The sequence below is a fragment of the Engraulis encrasicolus genome, chromosome 3 (genome assembly GCF_034702125.1).
Source record: "Engraulis encrasicolus isolate BLACKSEA-1 chromosome 3, IST_EnEncr_1.0, whole genome shotgun sequence".
NCBI lineage: Eukaryota > Metazoa > Chordata > Actinopteri > Clupeiformes > Engraulidae > Engraulis > Engraulis encrasicolus.
The window spans coordinates 9,372,119-9,396,241 of NC_085859.1; the positions used below are offsets into that span (position 1 = coordinate 9,372,119).

Genomic DNA, 24,123 nt, shown 5'->3' on the forward strand with positions numbered 1-24,123 from the left:
CTCTATCGAAGGAGTTGCTTGCGTACATGTTATACTCCAGCTACCTCATCTGACGTGATCTCGTGCTGCGCAACTCTCGGTACCAACAATCTCATTCTCGGTACCGGTGAGAGATCAACGCTGGTACCAGAGTCGGTACCAAGGGTGATTAGTGCTGCTACTGGAGTGTGAGACCCTTAGTACCCACCATCTCTTGCACCTCTGCTGGAACCATATCTGGTACCAGGCAGTAACAGTGCTATCAGGTTCATGCCTAAAGTCAAGGTGTGACTGAAATAATAATAATACTAAGGAAGAAATAATAATAATAATAATAATAAATGTAAAAAAAAAATGCCTGGATTCCACAACTGTACTAATTGCAACAGTAGAATGCCAGTGGAGGATGGTCATACACTGTGTGTGATGTGTCTGGGCCCTGAGCACGCACTAGCTCCAAGGGCAGACCCTACCGGATGTCCGAGCTGTCTCCCCTTCTCATCACGTACCCTACTGGATAGGGTGCATAAGGCTACGGGAGATAATACACCATCCTCCCAGGCGTCCACGGAGTCGGGTTCAATACCAGCTACTCAACCCTCTCCTCAGCGACCGGCTATGGTCAAACAGCCTGATCCACCTGCTACAGGCAAGAGAAGCAGGAAGCGGAAACACGAGACCTATGATGTTCTAGCAAATACAATGGCGTCTCTGGTGAAGGAAATGTCGTCCTTGGCATCAGGCCAACAGTGGATGATGCAACAACTGTCTGAGCGCCAGACAGCGCCACTAGGACCTGGGCACCAGGTACCCTCATTAGGGCCCGAGCACCAGGCTACCCCGTCAGGCAGGGAAGCGCCAGGCGGCCTCTTCAGTGCAGCCTGCAAGGGAGTCACCACAGCAGCTGTCTCCACAGGGTGCTGATGATAGGCTGGAGCTGCTATCAGTGCACGCATCTGATAACCTTGATGCTGGATACATGGATGGCTTAACATCTCCCCATCATTCTGATTTGAGCTCAGACCATGGCTCTTCCCTCCTATCTGCTTCAAACGAAACACCCGGCGCCTTCTCCGGTGAGGAATTCCTCGCACTCATGTCTAGGGCTGCTAAACGTCTCGATGTGGAGATGCCTGCAATACCTGACGCCCAGCCGTCTCGGTTTGATAGAAGGAGGGAGGCTGCAAACAAGCCAAGCACCCTCCCTGCCCTCCCGGACTTTGTCAAGGAAATGACGACTGTGTGGGAGCACCCGGAGGCGGCTCCCCCTACTCTGCGACAGTGGGCACAGTTTGCCAACATCCATGGGGTGGATAAGGTTGGTTTTGGCGACTATCTCGCCATGGATGACTCTGTTGCTGCTCTCGTCCTCCCTCCTACGGCTCTTCTGGGGAAGGACCCTACATGCCCGAACAAACAGTGTCGCACCACTGATAAATGGCTGAAAAAGTTGTTCTACAATGCGTCCTTTGGGGCTCGCCTTATGAACACAACATCTATACTCACGTTGTACCAGATGGAGCTTATTGAAGACCTCTCAGCCGCCCCTGCTCAGGAACTAGTGGAGGAGTTGAAAAAGGTCTCTGAAATCCTTGTGCACCTCGCGAAAGGTGCAGCACACTCTAGTGGGAGATCCATTGCTTCACTGTGGATGGCACGGAGACACCTGTGGCTAGCTCAATCGAAGCTGCCCGAGCAGGACAGGAGCAGGCTCATGAAGCTACCTCTTACACCTGGCGTTACCTTTGGACCTGGAGCCGCTGACATGCTCCGCCGTGCCAAGGAGTCTAGGGAGTCAAAGAAGGAATGGGAGCAGCTGTTGCCAAGGCCCCCTCGACCCAAACGGCATCGGCCTGATAAGGGCTATGCAGGTGGCCCCAGTGTGCCCTTCTCAAAGAGTCGCCCCAACATGCAGGGGCATGGACAAAGACAGATGGCACATGCCCCCCCCCCCTTTGCGAGCCGCCATCCTGGGAACCCTGCTAGGCCTTATAGGCCTCGGCAGCGTGATGGCCACAGACCTCGTGCCACCCCTTCTGCCGCCCCGCAGCCTTCTTCCTGACATTCAAGTGACTCTGCCGCATGTTTTCTCCCACGCCCAATTGGAGGTGTGGGAAACGTGTTCTCCCAGTTCTTGGGTTGTTTCAACAATAAAGTTTGGTTACCGGCTACAGTTCAGACGCCGCCCACCCATGTTCAAGGGTGTTCTTGTTTCTCATCAGCCAGACCCAGAGCGGCAGCTGGCCTTACAAGAGGAGATAAATACTCTGTTAAGGAAAGGAGCAATAAGGGAGTTAGGTCACAACGAACGGCGGAGTGGCTTTTATTCGAGCTACTTCCTGGTCCCGAAACGAAATGGTGGATTCCGCTCAATACTGGACCTAAGGCCACTAAACCAGTACTTACGCCCGTTGCACTTCAAAATGCTATCTCTGACCCAAATCTTTCAATCGATTCAAGACGGGGATTGGTTCACGAGTATAGACCTCAGAGATGCCTATTTCCACATTGCAGTCCACCCTGCTCATCGCCAGTTTCTCCGATTTGCGTTGGAGGACAGAACTTTCGAGTTCAATGTCCTTCCCTTCGGCCTGTCCCTATCACCACGCACATTCACAAAATGCATGGACTCAGCCTTGAGCCCGCTGCGTCAGAGGGGCGTCAGAGTTCTCAATTATTTAGACGACTGGTTAATATGTTGCCCATCGAGTCTGCAGGCAGGGCGGGACACAGCAATGGTAATGGAACATTTGCAAACGTTGGGCCTGTCTCTCAATTCAGAGCAAATCATCTTTCTCGGAGTGAAACTGGACTCGATGACGATGGTGGCATATCTCTCGGATCAGAGGGCTATCGCCCTGCAACAATGCCTGTCACAGTTCATGGGACGAAGAGATGTTCTTGCTCGCCAGTGTCAGAGGTTGCTGGGCCTCATGGCCGCTGCATCCCAGGTGGTACGCCTCGGCCTTCTACATATGAGGCCAGTGCAAAAGTGGTACCTGTCCAAGAGGCTTCATCCTGTACTGGACAGAGGCAAATCTGTCCCTCTACCACCTGTGTGCCTACGAGCCACCGAGAATGGTGGACCATACCACAGAATCTGTGCAGAGGTGTACGACTAGGCAGAATATACCGGCGCAAAGTTCTGACCACAGACGCGTCGCTGTCAGGCTGGGGGGCAGTCTGGAACGGTGTAGAAGCCAGAGGAGTGTGGCGCCGACCTTGGACAACTGCCCACATAAATGTTCTCGAGCTGAGAACAATATATCTTGCCCTCCGCCACTTCTTGCCAGTACTCCGGAACAAGAATGTCTTGATTCGAACAGACAACATGTCAGCAATAGCGTATGTGAATCGCCAGGGAGGCCTGAGGTCCCAGGCGTTACACAACATGGCCCGGGAACTCCTCCTCTGGGCGGACACTCGACTTTGCTCGATCAGAGCAGTGCACCTGCCAGGCACTCTGAACACAGCAGCAGACCTGCTGTCAAGGGGCAAACCACACCCGAGCGAATGGCGTTTGCACCCGCAAACGGTGCATCTAATCTGGGTTCGTTTTGGGAAGGCACACGTCGATCTTTTCGCCTCAAGGGAGTCGACCCACTGTCCACTCTGGTTTTCCTTAAACCAAGACGACGCACCACTGGGGGTGGACGTCCTAGCACACAGGTGGCCCGGGGGCCTCCTGTACGCCTTCCCTCCTCTCTCCATGATTCCTGCTGTACTGGAGAAAACCAGGAAGGAGAACCTGAGAGTCCTCTTGGTGGCTCCTTTTCGCCCCCAGGCGCCATGGTTTGCAGAGATTCAGACCCTCCTCTCGGACACCCCTTGGCAACTCCCGTTAAGGAAGGATCTGTTGTCGCAGGCAAAGGGAGAGTTGTGGCACCTGACACCAGCCGTCCTGAATCTGTGGGTCTGGCCATTGAGAGGGACACACTCCTTGCTCTGGGGTTGTCATTCTCAGTTACAAGGACCTTGCAGTCTGCTAGAGCCCCTTCGACAAGAGCCCTGTACTCTTATAGATGGGAAGCCTTCAAGGCACGGTGCGAACAGCGGCATGAGTGCCCCCGGTCCTGCCCTCTAGCTTCAGTCCTGGAGTTCTTACAAGAGAAACTTGACCAGGGCAAGTCCCCTTCGACGCTAAAGGCTTTTCTCTCTGCAATATCTGCCTGCCATGAGAGAGTAGATGGCAAAACACTTGGAGCTAACCCTCTGTCTGTCCAATTCATGAAGGGAGCTCGAAGACTGCGCCCTAGGAGGCTTCCATCTGTGCCGCCATGGCAGCTCCACATTGTCCTCGATGCTCTGACGAAGCCCCCATTCGAGCCCATTGGGAGTATAGACCTAAAATGGCTGTCTCAGAAGGTGATTTTTCTCCTCGCCATCACCTCAGCCAAGCGTATTGGTGAGCCAAATGCGCTGTCCATTCATCCTGAATGCTTCTATGTCCAACCAGAAGGCACCGGTGTGGTCCTACGCCCAAATACAGCCTTTATGCCAAAGATTCTTTCGACACAGAATCTCAACCAGGCCTCCTCACTCTGAGCCAGAAAGGACCGCAGCACTTTCTACTCTGTGCCCTGTGCTATGTGGAGCGGACGAAAGACAAAAGAGTGACGGACCAGCTCTTTGTTGGCCATGGTGCTGGGCGGATAGGTAAGGCCCTTTCCAAGCAGAGGCTATCTCACTGGGTGGTGGACACCATAAAGCAGGCCTACCAGCTTTCTGGACTCCCGCCTCCAGTAGCGACGGTGGCACATTCTACAAGGGGCATTTCCACCTCTTGGGCGCTCCTGAAGGGAGTCCCTTTACAAGGAGTTTGCCGGGCGGCCTGCTGGGCTTCGCCGTCAACCTTCACAAGGTTCTACAACCTCAACATGTTATCTCCCACGTCCTTTGGGAATTCGGTTCTAAGCTAGTAACATTGTCACATATTGGACTGTGTTCACTTGAAGTTCTGATAACCAGTCACTCCAGCCCTGTTGGCATGTGGACAGTCAATAAAGATTTTGACTTCAATGCATTGTCCAGTGTCTTTATTCAATTGTCGTATGGTTGTCCGCCGCGACGTTTGGGCATACATATTCCAGCCCCCTGGGCTAGCCGTCTGGCAGCCTTTCTTGAGTGAAACAGAATGTTGGGTTAGGGATGTAACCTTGGTTCTGTGAAGGAAAGAAAGGCTGCCAGACTTCGTCGTCGCTATGGACTTCGCGTTCAGGATTTTTATGAGGACGAAGTATGCCGCGCTGAGACTTATATACTGTGTACAGTAGCGCGGCACACTCACGTGATGAAGTTTTGATATAGTGTACCTCAGAACTCGTGCATGCGCGGATTATATTCCAGCCCCCTGGGCTAGCCGTCTGGCAGCCTTTCTTTCCTTCCTTCACAGAACCAAGGTTACATCCGTAACCCAACGTTCTAGAAAGTATTAAGCAAAGGCTGTGAATACTAATGTAAATATGATTTCTTTGTTTTTTTATTTTAATACATTTTCAAAAACTCTCAAGAACTCTTTTGTTCACATGGTCATAATGAGGTATTTATGTTACATTTTGAGGACAGAGATTAATTTAATACAGTCTGTAATAAGGCTGTAACATAATACTGATCCCAGACGTATGTGGCAGGGCATTACATCCTACACCAACTACAAGAGCACAAACCCCTGTCTGCCCAGCTCTCACAATTCAACTCTCCCGGATGACCTCAACAACTTTTTTGCACGGTTCGATGAGGGACCCATCCCTCACCCCCCCACTGAACTGATAGACAATGCCCCACATGTAGGCCTGGTGTTAAGCGAGCACGAGGTTCGGCGAGCCCTCAGCAGCATTAACCCTCACAAAGCACCAGGACCAGACGGGGTCCCTGGGAAGGTCCTAAAGCACTGTGCAGGCCAACTAAGTGCAGTCTTTACCTGCATATTTAACATCTCCCTGAAACAAGCTGCAGTCCCCATTTGTCTGAAAACCAGTACCATCGTTCCTGTTCCCAAGCAGGCGGCCATCAAGTCTCTCAATGACTACCGCCCTGTAGCGCTCACACCTATTGTGATGAAATGTTTTGAAAGACTGGTGCTAGCACACCTCAAGTCCATCACTCCACCATCCCTCGACCCGCATCAATTTGCCTACAGGGCGAATAGATCTACAGAGGATGGCATTTCATTGGCCATTCACACTGCCCTCTCACACCTGGAGAAACCAAACAGCTATGTGCGAATGCTGTTCATTGACTACAGCTCCGCTTTTAACACCATTCCCCCTATCAAGCTGGCCACTAAGCTGTACAACCTCAGCTTCAGTCCCCATGTCTGCAGATGGATACTGGACTTCCTCAGTAACAGACCTCAGTCTGTACGCATGGGAAAACATCTTTCAAGACCCATCACCCTAAATACAGGCGCGCCGCAGGGATGTGTGTTGAGCCCTTTTTTGTACTCCCTCTTCACTCATGACTGTGATCCTAAGCACAGCACAAACACCATCATTAAATTTGCTGACGACACAACCGTGATTGGCCTGATCTCTGACAACAACGAGACGGCCTACAGAGAGGAGGTGGAGCAGCTGGCACGCTGGAGCCAAGACAACAACCTGGCCCTGAACTCCAAGAAAACGAAGGAGGTGATCCTGGACTTCAGGCGGTGTGGCCAGGGCAACCACTACCACCAACCCATCAACATCGGAGGGGAGCCAGTGGAGGTTGTACAGAGCTTCAGATTCCTTGGTGTGCACATCAGCGAGGACTTGTCATGGAGCGCCAACACCTCTGCAATGGCTAAAAAGGGATCCCAAAGGCTATATTTCCTTCGCACTCTAAAGAAGGCCCAGCTACCACGAGATCTGCTCACTAACTTCTACAGGTGTACAATTGAATCAGTAATTACATACAGCATCACATCTTGGTACACCAGCTGCACACACGACAACAAGAAGATGTTACAGCGCATCATTAAAACAGCAGAGAGAATCATTGGGTGCCAACTACCCACACTTGAGGAGATCCACCATACACGCTGCACAAACAGAGCATTAAACATCCTTAAAGATCACACACACCCGCTCTTCACCATGCTACCATCTGGCAGGCGCTTTAGGACTCTGCGTGCCCGCACTACGAGAATGAAGGAAAGCTTTTATCCAACTGCCATTAGACTCTTGAACGCAATACGTCACCTGCCCCCCCTCAATACTTCAGGACTATCGATACTGTGACATGCACATGGATTTTTATGGATTTTTATATATTATTTATTTACTGTTTAATCTTTTATTTTGTGGGCATTTGTGGGTTGCTACTAAACACAATCTCGCTATATTTGTATAGTGACAATAAAAGTCTACTCTACTCTACTCTACTCTACTTTCCGGATACACTGTATACAGTAGTTGTATTTGTGTGTTTATATGGAATTGTGGCAGTGTGTGTGTGTGTGTGTGTGTGTGTGTGTGTGTGTGTGTGTGTGTGTGTGTGTGTGTGTGTGTGTGTGTGTGTGTGTGTGTGTGTGTGTGTGTGTGTGTGTGTGTGTGTGTGTGTGTGTGTGTGACTCACACTGTAAGAAGTCTTCTCTGATGACTGGTTCAGCAATAAGAGCCTGGCCACCTGAAACAGAAAACATCACATGATCAAAGCAGTGGAGATCATATGACAAAGTGACACTTCCTTTGTAGATTGTAAATGGATAACTGCAATGCCCTTCATTTACTAGTCTCAATCACAAATCTGTCAAGCAGCTTCCAGCTGTTCAGCATGCGACTGCCAGGCTTCTTACCAGGACAAAGAAGTGTGATCACGTCACTCCTGTTTAAGTCTCACTGCACTGGCTCCCAGTATGCTTGACAATAGATGTCAAGATCCTTCTGATGAGTGTACCTGATTTTAATGATTAGTGATTAACCCTATCGCGCCGGATGCATCATCTATGATGCATCAAATTCAAAGCCCTCTCCACGCTGACACAAAAAAAAAATCCATCTCAAAAACATCCTGCGTGTCATTTCCAAACGTCCTGCAGTACGCGGAAACCGCCACAAGAGAGCAGCGGTCAACAACAAGTTGATCACAGCTCGGCGAAAAATGCAAAAATGGAGTAGAAGCGGTTTCCCTGACCGACGCTGAGATATCGACAAATTGCAAAAGGTTTGTGTACAAATTTCCGAAATATAACTCTACATCCTTTAATTTGAACACTTGCTTTGTGCAATTAATCAAGGAAGAGTTTATATTTTTACACCGTGTTGCAGAGAGATCGTGCTAAAACTGATGAGACATATAAGCACCATCCGGCGGTGGCAGGAAGTCAGCCATCAATGCATTTGCTCCATAGGGAAACTTACAAAGCATACCACGACGATCGTTTAACCCTCTGAGGTCTAAGGCCTTTCAGAGGCTTTTAGGCTGCTTGCACCACCCTGACATTTTCAAGTATTTTCAGCTAACAGTAAGCATCTATGCAAAAGTGGAATATATGGTTGTATTGTGAAAAGCCTGACAAGAAATAATCTGAAAAAAATTGGATGTCATACAAACATGTTTTATTTAAATTGAGTATAAACACAACTGTACAAAAAAACAGGTTTCAGACGTCTTCAAAAAGTTCAAGAAAACACACAATAAATATATCTAGCCAAGACTTTTGAAGTTTGAATCTTGTAAACAAATGTGTTGGCAGCATAAAAGTGAAAAGGGCATTTAGAAATGTTTTGTTGTTTTCATACAAAATGCAAAAAAGAATGACTATGTCACTGCCACTGCCTGTCTCATTTGAATACTAATGAGATAGGTGTGAAAAACCTCTAATGGCCCACACCCCCCTGTCAATCCCCATGTGCTCTGATAGCCCCAACCCCCCTGTCACTCTACGTCTGCTGTGTTTACCCTACCTGAAAGGGGCGTGTTGTCACCTCTGAATAGCCACTCAAGCACCAGTACTTTACATGTGAATAGCTATAGGTGTGGCTGCTACAGGCAGAGAGTACAGAATATGCGAAGATTTCTTTTCACTTTCTTTAAATTGGGCCAGCTATATCATTTATTTAATATATATATATTTGAAATCTGGAAGGTCTGAGGTTTCTAATGGTGTAACTTATGTGTTTCAATGACAAAAACTCACAGAGTTACAGATTTGTTTTTGTAGACATGTCAAATTGCCCTCTCAAGGGCACTTAGACCTCAATGGGTTAACAAAACACACAAGTTGTTTTACTTCAAGACAAAGATATTGCCTTAAGAAACACGTTTTACTTGCGATTTTGAAAATGTAATGCAAAATGTTGAAATTATGATCTCGTAAAAAATGCATTGAAGTGAATGGAGAAATGGTCCAATTGTAGTAATGGACCCATATATTCAAATTACACATCAAAAATGAATAATGATCTATATTACACTCATAAATAGGTTGTTAAGCATTCGATCAGCTACGTTTTTACATAGATTTTAAAAAATTACCCAACCAGGCTGTGGGAAATGTAAAATATGGTCCTGCTAAAACAAGGATAGGCTTAAAAAAATGGCAGGATCTCACTAAATATTTAAAGATAATCCTCAAATTAAATTGTCTGATAACTTTTTTAAATTAAAAAAAAGATGCAAATGCATTAAAAGTCATTTTTCAATGGTCATGAAATTGGAATTTTCATTCCCTTTAAAGCCTGATGCATCATATATGATGCATCAAATATCTCAGTGACCTTAACAAAATTTTGAATTTTTTTTTACATTTCTTATAAGGGACCAATATTGAAGCAAATTCCAAAAAAATATAATTTTCTCTCATTGCTTTCATGGTTCAGGTTTCACAGGGTTATTACAACTACCCAATGCAATGTATTAGCCATTAAGTGTCAGGGCACCTTTGCTCTGCAATAATTCACCTTAAGAAACCAGACATGTGTTTCCCAATACCATATGTGCTAGCTTGTTAGCCACTAGAGTGGTAGTTAGGCTACCTTTAGCCCTTGAGTCACGACCCCAAACTCAGGCTATCTGTATCCTCTTTGGGGACAAATGTTGACAATGTTTATTGGCAAGGTATATCCCCCCACAACTAGAAAAAGTTCAGACTCCTTTTGGGGGTGCTTGGTATCACTGATAGCCTAGCTTTCATTTAAGCACATTACTGAATCTGTCTGACACACAGAGGTCACACCCATCTCCCTACTCACACACACGCATACACACACACACACACACACACACACACACACACACACACACACACACACACACACACACACACACACACACACACACACACACACACACACACACACACACACACACACACACACACACACACACACACACACACACACACACACACCTACTTGCACCTCACCTGTGTTGGCACCCCATATGCTGACAATCTGAATAAAAGCATTTTGATTCGTTTGTGCATCGTTTGTGCAGGATTGTGCAGGCAAAATGAGCGTTTGTGCACAAACCCTCTAAGATATTTACATTTTACGAGGTTGGTGACCTTAGGTCACTCAGCATCCCATCAACATCCAAATGACTCAGAAATGGTTGGAAGCGTTTGTGCACGTTTGTGCAGGCAAAATTAATGTTTGTGCATATTACATTTTTTATTATTTAATTTTTTATTTAATTATTATTTAATATTTTGAAAGTAGGTCACTCAGCACTCCGTCAACATCCAAATGACTTGAAATGGTTGGAATCATTTGTGCTATGTTTGTGCAGGCAAAATTAATGTTTGTGCACAAACCGTTTTTATGTTTTTTAACTTTTACTGTTTTCAAAAGTAGGTCACTCAGCACCCCGTCAACATCCAAATGACTCAAAAATGGTTGGAATCATTTGTGCTTCATTGTGCTTCGATAATTGAACAAGTGGAGACCCACAAATACCTTGGGACTGTACTTGATAATGACTTATGTTTCCAGCCAAACTCAGAGGTCATATATAAAAAGGTCCAGCAGCGTCTCTATTTTTAATAAAAAATTACAATTTTAATGTATGCAAACAAAGACTTTGTTTCATAAATCTTTTATTGAATCGGCCCCGTCGTTTGCTATTGTTGTATGGTTTGGTAACCTAAAACTTGCTGAACGCAACAAGCTGGGTCGACCTGTCACAGTGGCTGGGAAGGTCATAGGGGAGGAGCAGACTCCTTTCAGCCAACTGTTGCATCACGTCCAAAGGAAAGCGGATGCAATTTTAGACTGTGTGGATCACCCTCTGTATGGGGAGTTTGAACTTCTGCCATCAGGGAAAAGGTTTAGAGTTCCCAACCAACAGCCTAAAGGTTGCAAATGCTTCTTCAGTTGCACAGCTATAAATATGTTGAACTTGCACAATTAATACTTCCTCCTGCACTTTACATCCTTGTATTTTTTGCACATTGGACTGGTATTTTAATCTCCATGTCTTGATCTGCTATTTTATCTCATTCTTTTATCCTATTATTCATTTATTTATTTATTGTAATTCTGTTCTAATTAGTAAGACCAGTAAGATCAATAAGATCAGTAAGACCCAACGACCAGGCAAATGATAGATATCACTTTGCCATCACCTTAAACCCATAACAATCAAGACATTTGCATACAAAAATTATGTTACATAAATAACACACACATAGACACAGACATACGGTCCATGTTCTGTGTGTGTGTGTGTGTGTGTGTGTGTGTGTGTGTGTGTGTGTGTGTGTGTGTGTGTGTGTGTGTGTGTGTGTGTGTGTGTGTGTGTGCGTGCGTGCGTGCGTGCGTGCGTGCGTGCGTGCGTGCGTGCGTGCGTGCGTGCGTGCGTGCGTGCGTGCGTGTGTGTGTGTGTGTGCGCGCGCGCACGTGGGATAGTATGTGAGTGTGTGTGTGTGTGTGTGTGTGTGTGTGTGTGTGTGTGTGTGTGTGTGTGTGTGTGTGTGTGTGTGTGTGTGTGTGTGTGTGTGTGTGTGTGTGTGTGTGTGTGTGTTGAAAACTCACGCTGTATGCCCTCGATGATCTGAATGTTCTTCACAGCTTCAAGAAAAAAAAGAACAAAAATAATCCAATGAGTCATGTTTCACTTTTAAAAGCTAATTGAAGATATTGGTTGTGATTCATATGTTTGTCCAACCTGCTGCAGATATTTTGACTATTTCCTGTTTGAAGACTGACTCTAATTTCTCCTCCAGCTGCATCTTCAGTGCAGACACAGATTTCTTCAGGGGCTCTAAGGAGAAGTTTTGTCTGAAGGTCTTGTTGGTTGAGATGGTGCTGTAAGGCCTCCCAGTGATGGACACCATGTTCTGTACAGAGAAACGCACAAAACACACACACACACACACACACACACACACACACACACACACACACACACACACACACACACACACACACACACACACACACACACACACACACACACACACACACACACACACACACACACACACACACACACACACACAACATAGTGAGGGAGAGCTACTGACATGAGGCCTTGAACTGCAAATAAAAGGGCTGCACTACCACCGTGTTTAGCCATGTTTTGAACCCTCTATAAGTAATGCTGTCTACCTTGAGGAAATGGATGGGATCCTGTGTCAGTGAAAGCTGCTTCATCTCAGCATCTGTCCTCTTCAGCTCAGCAATCTCCTGCTCCAGTCGCTTCAGGAGTCCTTCAGCACGACTCACCTCAGCCTTCTCCTGAGCTCTGATCAGCTTTGTCACCTCAGCGCATCTTCTCTCTATGGAGCGGGTCATCTCAATAAACATCCTCTCACTCTCCTCCACTGCTGTCTGTACACCAGACTGATAGGACACACACACACGCACACAGAGGACACAGAGAGAGAGAAAGAGAGAGAGAGAGAGAGAGACAGACAGACAGAGAGACCAAATCATGGAATTTGAGACCAAATCATGGAAAGCAATGTGATAGGACACACACACAGACACACAGACACACACACACACACACACACACACACACACACACACACACACACACACACACACACACACACACACACACACACACACACACACACACACACACACACACACACACACACACACACTGTCTTCTCCTCTGGTCAGTTCTCACCTTGAGAGTCTCCACAGCCTTCCTCAGCTCCTGCAGCTCCTTCTCCTTCAACTGGATTATCTGATGGCATCTCCTCTGGCTCTGCCCCAACCCCTCCTGGGACACCAGAAATCACATTACCAGAGTATGAATTGTAAATTGATTTCAAATTGTCATATTTTTAGATGTCCAATAGAAGATATCATTTCATTATATCTTTTTTTTGTTCTCGTCTACGTTTTATATAAACAGTTGCATTGAAACATTGAAACAACATTGAAACAATGCAACCTGAGCAGAGATGTAAAAGATTGCTGATAAAGAAACAGTATGCAGCCAGCCTATTAATGTTAATAGTAATACCTTAAACGTATGAGCCAAACTGAATAACTGTAAAAGACAATGCAACTTATGGCATAGCAGCCGGCTTAGCTACAGCCTGAAGTTGGCCTGTCAATGTAGAATGTAGAATTCTAGACATTGGATCTTTACTTGTAGGTGCACATCGGAGAAAAGAAGCAAGCCAAATGGCACATTTCCTTGATTGGAAAAGTATAATAGGCAGTAGGCCTAAATACAGTATTTGAGTAGATCATCTTACCATTTTATGACTCCACTCTGCCTTAGCTGTGATTGTGTCATGGCCTTTATGATCGTCCATCGTGCACAGATAGCAGATGCAACTCTGATCAGTGCGGCAGAATATTTCAAAAACCTTCTTATGACTGGGACAGATCCTCTCCTGTAGTTGGCCTGTGGCATCGGTAATGTTGTGGTTTCCATCTATAAGGTCATTGTTATGAGCTTTTAGGTGAGTGGCACAGTATGACTTCAGACACTCCAGACAGGACTTGACAGCTTTGAGTTTTCTCCCAGTGCAGACGTCGCACGCCACATCTCCAGGTTCAGCATAACAGCGAGCACCAGCAGAATCTTGGATTCTTGCCTTCCTGAACTTCTCCACCATTTCAGCCATCAGACGGTTTTTGTTGAGAATAGGCCTGGAGTCAAAGGTGTGCTTGCAGAGGGGACATCTATATTTTCTTTTCCAATCCTCCTGATCCCAGCAGCCATTAATGCACTTCATGCAGAAATTATGTCCACAGGGAATAGTCACTGGATCCCTCAACAGGTCCAGACAGACTGGACAAGTGAAGGACTCCTCTTGACAGGACACTGACGCCATGTTGTAACTCTTCAGTAGCTTTCCTTAAAACACACTGAGAAGCAGCAGAGTGACTGCTGACTTCCTCATAACACTATGGAGAACCCAGGCAGGGTGGGGTCTAGGACTGGCCAATCAGAACAGTTCTTGCCATCAGGGGAGAGGAAGGTAGGAACAGGTGAACCAGGTGTCAATAAGGTGACAGTCAGGAGACAGTGGCCGAGTGCAAGACGTATGAAACATTTGCAACACGTTTTTTTTTTTTAGCAGAAATGGGATGGGTTGATCACTCTGTTGTGTTCACTAGTCGTGAGTCCATATACATAGCCAAGAGGGAGACAGCTGACAGAATATGACAGCTGAGAGGGAGATTCTCTGTGCTGGGAAAAGATAAATCATGATTGGAGGATTGGTCCTAGCCAGGACGTGCCCTCCCAGTGACGCAAAACCTCCAGCGTTGCTACTAGTCAGGTCAAGAGCAATGCAAGTACTCTCTGAGCTCCTGAAAAATCGAGAGCTCCTCCCACTTTGTCGGGAAGCATATAACCATTAGCAAACCAAGGGAGGTGGGTCAAACATGCCATTTGGGAAATGTTAATTGTTATGCTCTTGGTCAGACCAAGTGTCGAAGAGATTTGAAAGTCGATGATAATCAGGCTAGATTCTTCCAACATGCCTAAATGGAAGCAAACATACCAGAAGGCTTCTTGAAGAACGTTTTGCTACATTGTGACCAAACAAGTTCTTCAATGAGGGAAACCGACGCATGATGTTGCATCAGGTAATTCAATACGCCCTCAAGTGCAAGTTGTATCAGTTAATTGAATAGCCTACGTCCTGCAGTGCAAGTTGCATCAGTTGATTGAATACGTTCTGCAGTGCAAGTTGCAGCAGTTGGACACCAGGGCTTGACATTAACCTTTTCACTCACTGGCCACTGTGGCTAGCGGTTTCCCAGAGTCACTAGTCATTCCGCTATTCTACTAGCCACAAATTCGATATTCTTTTTCTCTACTGTAATATTATTAATATTAGAATAATATTAGTGTATAGTTCTACATGGAAATAAATCAAACAAATAGTCAAAAGTAACTGAACATTTTCTTGAACTAAAGCGCAGAAAATTGATACACAAGGGGAAAACAGAAGAATAGGCTGCTCTGATATGCCATAGCAAGGATTACGCTACCTAGAAAATTTCTAGAAATTTCACCAGCATTTGGGCAGTTGGCAGGTGCCAATGTCAAGCCCTGTTGGACACGTCAAGTTGCAGCAGTGGAACATACACTGTTTGCAGTTCAAGTTGCAGCAGTGGAACATACACTGTCTGCAGGTCAAGTTGCAGCAGTGGAACATACACTGTCTGCAGGTCAAGTTGTGGTAGTGGAACATACACTGTCTGCAGGTCAAGTTGCAGCAGTGGAACATACACTGTCTGCAGGTCAAGTTGCAGCAGTGGAACATACACTGTCTGCAGTTCAAGTTGTTCTCCAGTCATTTACTACAGTCTCCAGACTTGTGTCCCTCCTCACTAGAAAACAAAAAAGTTTCCCTGCTGTAATCTGGTTAATAACAATCAGATAGATTCTCCAGTCTAGCTTGTATCTTGTGGTTACTACGTAACGATATTGTAACAAACCGAGAAATCGCTACATGCACTGAGACTAAGCATTGCTATAAGGTTGAGAAAACTGCGTGCTGTTAAAATATTAACTTTATTGAATTAAAATATACATTTTGATGACAACAATGAACTTTTATAATGAACTTAAAAATGATTATCTACAGTACTGTTAACTGAACTGAAAGGACACAAGATATTCAGTGTGTGTGTGTGTGTGTGTGTGTGTGTGTGTGTGTGTGTGTGTGTGTGTGTGTGTGTGTGTGCACCCCTACCCCTTTCAGCTACAGGGCCTTGTGCATGCTAGGTATCATTACTGCCTCTTCCAATGGTGAAATTGGTAACAATTTATAATAGTGAACGCTTTTTGTAGCACTTGAACTAATCCAGAACACTTGAACCTATGATAAAAAATTATGTAAATGAAATGTTATATTATTACTATTTAATAAGTCCAAAATTAGAAAGGTATGGTTCTGTTGCTGAAATGCACAGAAGTTGAAATCCACTGATGGTGAAATCCAGATGTAACCAAGGTCTTCCTGCACAGCTCAGTCTAGACCCAGTCTCGACCTCGTGACTTCACAGGTCATCAGTTTAGCAGCATAATATGAGGCATACTGTCACCAATACTATTATCACCAGCATGCAGTGATCCACAAACATAGCTCACAGATCAACTGTTTCAAGCACTTCCCAAATTATGACACCTACCTGTCCATCACATTTCTGTTCCTCGAAATGTCCCTTCTGTGATGCCGTATTATTAGGTACTCTCCAACATGCAGTGGTCCACAACCATAGTATTCAACTCACCTCTTTCAAACACTTCCTAATATTTTAATGTGATATTCCCTTTCAACAATGTGAAAGCCATAAAAACCTGCCCATTACATTTCTGTTCCTTGTTAATGGTCCCTCTGTGATGCCATATTACTACGGCACTTGACCCCATGACATAGTAGTTAACAGGAAGACTCGTCATGGATCGTTCGAGATGGAGACCTGCAAGATGGCGGTGGACACGCAGGTGTGTCACTGATGTCCAACATGGGACTCTGCTGTACTGTATGAGTTCTCTTCATTTAAATAATACTGTGAATTTCAAGTCCCTTATCATCCATTGTCATCGTCATGACACCACAGTTCAATGTGTCATTACATAGGATGGGACTACATGTAACCACATGGTGGTCCTCATATGAGCTGGGGCTACTTGTATTTATCTGCCTACGCAACTGAATCCTCTTTTCTCATTGGCTGATGGGGTTGCAACTAATTCGCTATGGTCCTCATATGAGCTGGGGCTACTTGTATGTAATCACATGGTGGTCCTCATATGAGCTGGGGCTACTTGTATGTAATCACATGGTGGTCCTAATATGAGCTGGGGCTACTTGTATGTAACCACATGTTCCTCATATGAGCTGGGGCTACTTGTATGTAATCACATGGTCCTCATATGAGCTGGGGCTACTTGTATGTAATCACATGGTGGTCCTCATATGAGCTGGGGCTACTTGTATGTAATCACATGGTCCTCATATGAGCTGGGGCTACTTGTATGTAATCACATGGTGGTCCTCATATGAGCTGGGGCTACTTGTATGTAATCACATGGTGGTCCTCATATGAGCTGGGGCTACTTGTATGTAATCACATGGTGGTCCTCATATGAGCTGGGGCTACTTGTATGTAATCACATGGTGGTCCTCATATGAGTCGAGGATACTAGTGAGGTTACAAAATGTTTCGCCCTCAGCATGTTATAGTTATAACACCTTCACAACAAACACCATGTAATTTTAAGGGGTACTTTTATATAACTGGTGAAATAATGTGTAAGTACAAAACTAGTAAATGCTATTACATTATATATGTTTGTGTATCCATATCATCATGACAATGTAAGATGAAGAGTTTTATAATACTTTGCCAAAGCGGTGACTTCTTCCTGGGAGGCAAAGGACTGAACTGAGGCCCAAGGTAAGCCTGTCACGATATACGATAAGTCAATAAATCGGACGATAACTTTTTACAAGAACGATCACTTTTCTGGCCCCGATAAGTAACGATAAGTTATTTGCGTGATGTTTTGTTTTCCCTCTCTCCCTTTCTCTACCGTAGCCATAAGACTACTGATGGCGCGTTATAGGCCAACGCAGCGCAATGACGCTTAAATGTTGGTGTAATTTTACGTTTCAGTGCAGTTCTGGTTGAAAAAAGTTGCATTGATCTGGCTACTTGCGTCTTTGAAATACAACGTTGGTGTTCCCGCGCGTCGCTTAGAAGCCTCGACAAAGAATCAGCGCTAGAGACTAGGAGCGCAATATTCAGTCTCGGTCAGCGCATCTGCAACGTTCTTCGGAGAGGGGAATGAACAGCTCCAACACGGAGGCAAATGTTCATTTTGAAACATGCGCAGCAACCCAATATCCACGACGAAGACGTGTTTGTGCAAACATGAAATAGTGGTGCCGTCGCGACAAACTTGCTCTGAGGCTGTTATTTTAAACCTCGCCGAGTTTCCACTATTATTTCAATGCGCCCCCTACCCGACGTTCGTTGTCTGTTCTTTTTGTGATTTTCGCTATATTTCTTGTTTATTTAGACCTAACAATATGAGTAGGCAGTCCGCAAGCAAATCATGAAGATAAGATTTGTGGATTTAAATCTGTCAGGAGAATGTGAACGGTTGAGCGCGCTACAGGGGAAACAGAGGCGTGGCGACTCATAACTCATAAGAATCAATGTATGGGCGTTCATAAAGGACTTTACAGTGCACAGAATTGCAACTTCTTCCAGTCGAGGGTATCAGAGAGAGAGAGAGAGAGAGAGAGAGAGAGAGAGAGAGAGAGAGAGAGAGAGAGAGAGAGAGAGAGAGAGAGAGAGAGAGAGAGAGAGCTGGAACTTGTGCATCTGTTCATGCTCTTTTGCTTTTTGCTGATGTTGAAATGCCTTCAACAGGGCTGATTAGGGTTTTGACTGACAATTAGCCAGTAACAATGTGCATTTGTTTGAAATAAGCTGTCTAAGTAATAGCCTAATTTGTGAATTAACAATACCCCACCAGTAGGTTATTTTACATCACACCATGGATAGGCCTATAAGCCATTCAGTGTGCTTGAGAAAGATAAATAACAGAAAATGTTAAAGAAAGACTATATAACTTACCTTAATAATAAATACAAAAAAGCCTATTTAGAGTCTATTATGCTCCATGAGGATGTATTTAAAAACATATATATATATATATCCCCCGCAGTGATGCTTTAAAAATGTGAAGGGGTGTGGTCACATTTTTATTGCATTTTTATTGCAATAAAATTATATTGTTTGACACATTTCTTCTTGGAGCAGGCGTCAATCTTAATTATTTAAACCTCTGAGTCTGCTGGCCCAAATGTTACATTCAATGTTTCAAGAAGGAGGCCGCACCTTGCATAGCAGTGTTTTTTATTGCACATTATATTGTTTGAAAATGGCGAGAGAGACAATATTATCGATTATCGCAATAATTTCTTGTTATCGTTATCGTCTGGCAAAAATTGTTATCGTGACAGGCCTAGCCCAAGGCCCCTTTGGTACGGAGATAAACACAAATACATGATGTAAGTACACACTAGTAAATGCTATTTACACTCCACTATGGTAGGTACACCTTAAAGGATGTAGGAGTTTGTGCGGTGCCCGTGGCATGCCTTTCTCAAAATTTACACCGTCATGAAAAAAATGCTGTTTAACTCCCCTCGTGTCAATGTTTTCATCCCAGAGTACCAACAATTAATACAAATATGTCCCCTTTGGCACGTGAAGTATGTTAGTAGTTTTTTTCACATGACGATCTTTCGGGTCCGTCAGCCAAAAGTTTCATGTGGGGAATTCTGCCAGCGGAAGTGGTTGGGAGAGTCGATGTTTACTTACTTTTCACTCATTTAAGCATCAGCCAACTTGGGACAGTAATTAATTAACATTTTTAATCTTACATTGTATCCCTTTAACAGTGACACTGTTAAAATAAAGTGCTACCCAAACACCTTCCATCTTGAAAAGGTCCCCTGATACATTGCATTGCATTGCATTACATTACGCAGGTTTTGTATTGTGAATGTAATTCCTGAAGTTGGATTACAAAAATAATGTATAAACCATTTGTGTTCTGGTGTTTTCACATCATTATTTATTATGAAACTGCACAACATAAATAGCATTTACAATGATGATTATGCCTGTTGATCCCATGTCTATGACACATACTAATCCCTTACAAAACAAACTGCACAACATCATTTACAATGATGATTACGACTATTGGTTCTCCAACACCACCACCACCACCACCTTGACTAACAAATCGTCTGTGGAAAACACTGTGCTATGCCTGTGCTTTTTAACACTGGATATACTCAATAAAACACACACTGGTGTCTCACTGTTTACACACGTCCAGTTACAGCAGTTAGCACAGGCTTCTCTGCTAATGTAAATTACCACCATAAACACTCATTGTGCATCGTGCACAAAGCAACAGAGAAACTCAGCTAACCTTAAAATGTCTACTACAGTGTAAGCCTCTCATTCTGACTATAGGATTCTCAAATGTGCACAATATGAATTAAGTACAAAGTGTGGTTGAGTGTTTGAAAATTATTTACAATTCTCACGCCATTAATGAACTAGAATGCACTCTGAGAGTGCAGACCTCCACCAAGGAATCTGTTTAACGATCTGGAAACATTTAACGATGTCACAACTGTTTTTTTTAAAGTCTTTTTGTGGATTTAGAAACGGGAATGTCAACATTCGCCCTGTCCCACAGTTCAATTTTGCGGTCACTTGGGGCGTCTAGATTTGTTCCCTAGCAATGATGAAGCATCTTTTTTAAATGCCCTGGTTCTGGTTCGTGATCCAGATCACCACCAGAATTTAATCACTTGTTCCTTGGGTCATGTCCAACAACTCCACGTTTCATCCAAATCCATTCACACATTTGTGAGTTATCGTGCTGAGAAATAGACAAACAAACAGACAGACAAACATACAGACAAACCAACGCGACCAAAAACACACTCTTCTTGGCGGAGGTAATAATATCTTAATTGTGCAAATGTTCTGTACGTCAATCATTGAGACACATTACAAAAGTATAACAACACCCCATAATTCCTATACGATATGAAATCCCATATAAATAACAAATAAAGATCAATTTGTGTCAGTCTGAGAGAGAGGGAGTGTGTGCATAAGTGTGAGTGTGTGGAGAGGAGGCGTTGACTCCAGTAAGATCAAAAGGTTATGTGTATGTGTGTGTGTGTGTGTGTGTGTGTGTGTGTGTGTGTGTGTGTGTGTGTGTGTGTGTGTGTGTGGGAGACGTGTATTGGCAAGCATACAGTGTGCCTGTGTGCCTGTGTGTGTGTGTGTGTGTGTTTGCTATGCATCTGTGGCTTCATGTGTGATAAGGCATATTATATGAAAGTGTGTATTCATGTGAAAGTGTGTGTGTGTGTGTGTGTGTGTGTGTGTGTGTGTGTGTGTGTGTGTGTGTGTGTGTGTGTGTGTGTGTGTGTGTGTGTGTGTGTGTGAAAATAGCTTGTTTTTGTGGTGTATGCTGCCAAGACGCTAAAGCCAGAACGTGCATTCTGTGTTTTGTACTGTATATGGTCGGCCTACATGTAAGTGTCTGTTATAAGGCAAGATGGGTGGGGTGCAGGGGGTGTCTTTCAGTCTTTACCTCATATTTACTTCATGTGTGTGTGTGTGTGTGTGTGTGTTTTTGTGTGTATGCATGGAGCCCAATCTCACGCCTTTTGTAAAGTCTTCACGAAAATAATAGATTAATTTTTGTGGTGCATTCACGTTATTGCCCGCCTTTCGTAAAGTCTTCACGAAAATAATAGATTAATTTTCACGCTGCCTATTCAGAGAGAGAGAGAGTGTGTGGAATGATCCAGAATTTAATTGTGGGTGCCTCACGACAGTTTCACAGGTGATCCCAAATATACATAAAATCCAGGGTAGAGTGTGTGTGTGAATGTGGTGTGGACTCTGTGCAGGAGGGTCATTGTGTCTCCCCTGATGCTGTAGAAGGCCAGAGTTCCTGCCCTGTGATCCACATACACTCCTATTCTGGAGCTGGCCACTAGAGGGAGTTTAGTGTTTTCATTATTGTGTCTGAAAAAGGAGCTAGAGCTGTAGAGGTCCAGACTCCAGGACTGATCATTACGTCCAAACCCACACTTACCACCCTGTCCTTTCCTGCTGATGCTTTTATATGATACTGCTATACCAACACTTCTACTCCACCCAACCTCCCAGTAGCAGCGTGCAGACACACCCTCCCTACACAGCACTTGAGGAAACCAATCAAATCTGTCTGGATGATCAGGATATGACTGGGCCCCAGGTCTGTTCTCCACCCTCCTGTTCCCCTCAGACAGATGGAGGGCTCCGTGTGCTGTGTTTGGATCCAGAGTGAAGTGACAGGAATCTGGAGGAGAACACAGGACACACACACACACACGTGTGTTTTAGTTCTAAAATGTGTGTGTGTGTGTGTGTGTGTGTGTGTGTGTGTGTGTGTGTGTGTGTGTGTGTGTGTGTGTGTGTGTGTGTGTGTGTGTGTGTGTGTGTGTGTGTGTGTGTGTGTGTGTGTGTGTGTGTGTGTCAAGAGTACAGTGTGTGTGTGTGTGTGTGTGTGTGTGTGTGTGTGTGTGTGTGTGTGTGTGTGTGTGTGTGTGTGTGTGTGTGTGTGTGTGTGTGTGTGTGTGTTTTGTAAAGTGTACAGTGTGTGTGTGTGTGTGTGTGTGTGTGTTTTGTAAAGTGTACAGTGTGTGTGTGTGTGTGTGTGTGTGTGTGTGTGTGTGTGTGTGTGTGTGTGTGTGTGTGTGTGTGTGTGTGTGTGTGTGTGTGTGTGTGTGTGTGTGTGTGTGTGTGTGTGTGTTTTGTAAAGTGTACAGTGTGTGTGTGTGTGTTTTTTGTAAAGTGTACAGTGTGTGTGTGTGTTTTATAAAGTGTACAGTGTGTGTGTGTGTGTTTTGTAAAGTGCACAGTGTGTGTGTGTGTGTGTGTGTGTGTGTGTGTGTGTGTGTGTGTGTGTGTGTGTGTGTGTGTGTGTGTGTGTGTGTGTGTGTGTGCGTGCGTCTGTGACCAACTCACACTTTAAGAAGTCCTCTCTGGTCACTGGTTCAGCAGTAGGAGCCTGGCCATCAGACACTGAGACACAAAACATCACATTAGTCTAAATAAGTGTATCAACACCACAACATGCTCTACATTCAACCAGATCAGCATTGATGGTGTACTTCAACTGAAACAACTGATACTATAATTCGTCACAGTGTTGGCTACTCTAGCTGAAAAGACGTAGTCTCCTACAAGCTGCCAGCTATCCTGTCTAGTCTACACCATGGGGCAACTATCATTCTGGATTATGTGAGACCCAAGTAGAGTCACCTACAGAAAGAGGCGTGGATATAGTGAGTCCCAGTGGAGAGATCTTATGGCAAAGTGACACCATGAGTCTCCAGCTTCAGAAATAGAACAGCCTCTCTTGTTAAACAGACCGTTAAAGGTGAAAGTGAACTATTGGTTCCATTACGTATGTCTGAATCACAAATTTACCAGACAACTTAAAGTTGTTCTTACCAGGACAACAAAGTGTGATCACATCACGCTCACTGCACTGGCTCCCATTGTGCTTCAGAATAGATGTCAAGGTGCTGTTACTGATGACTTGTGACAATTACAACTTTACGATGTAAGGGGATAGGCATTAAATGTCAGGGCACCTTTGCTCTGCAACAATTCACCTGATTAAATATAATTCCCAATGTCATACTGTAGGTGCTACCTTGTTACCTTGTTAGCCACTACAGTGGTTGCAGGAACCTTTGCTGAGGAATAATTCACCTGTAGGAAGCAGGGCTGAATAATTCAGGGTTACCACAGAGCACCACCCATGTTTGACTTTAGGCACCATGTATTTTTTCCAAATTCTTCACCTTTAACACCAAAGAAGTCTCTCCCACTGTCCTGTCTCAAAAAAGCCAGCCAAGAGTATGTCAGGCCTAATTCTGACAAAAATGAAGGCTAATGGGACTCATACTCTGAAGTCAAGATCCCAAGATCAACCATTTTAGAATTGAAAGCATCAAAACTATATGGTGTTGGAGATGAAGAATATGAAAAAAGAGAAATGGTGCATAAAGTGAAACATGGTACAGATACAGCTCTTATGAGGAGCTGCATGCATGCTGCAGGTGTTTGAGGGCTTTGATCACTGATTAAATCATGAAATTAAACATGTATTGCTCTACGA

At 44.7% G+C, this 24,123-nt stretch overlaps 1 protein-coding gene across 1 annotated transcript in view; it reads right to left on the reverse strand.

The window, feature by feature from the left end:
* LOC134446522 (E3 ubiquitin/ISG15 ligase TRIM25-like) overlaps positions 1-24,123 on the reverse strand; it is an 87,743-nt gene that overhangs the window by 3,331 nt on the left and 60,289 nt on the right. The window contains exon 15 of the mRNA XM_063195886.1: positions 22,962-23,018. Within this exon, the coding sequence (XP_063051956.1) occupies positions 22,962-23,018 (57 nt within the window). The remainder of the gene's footprint in view (positions 1-22,961; positions 23,019-24,123) is intronic.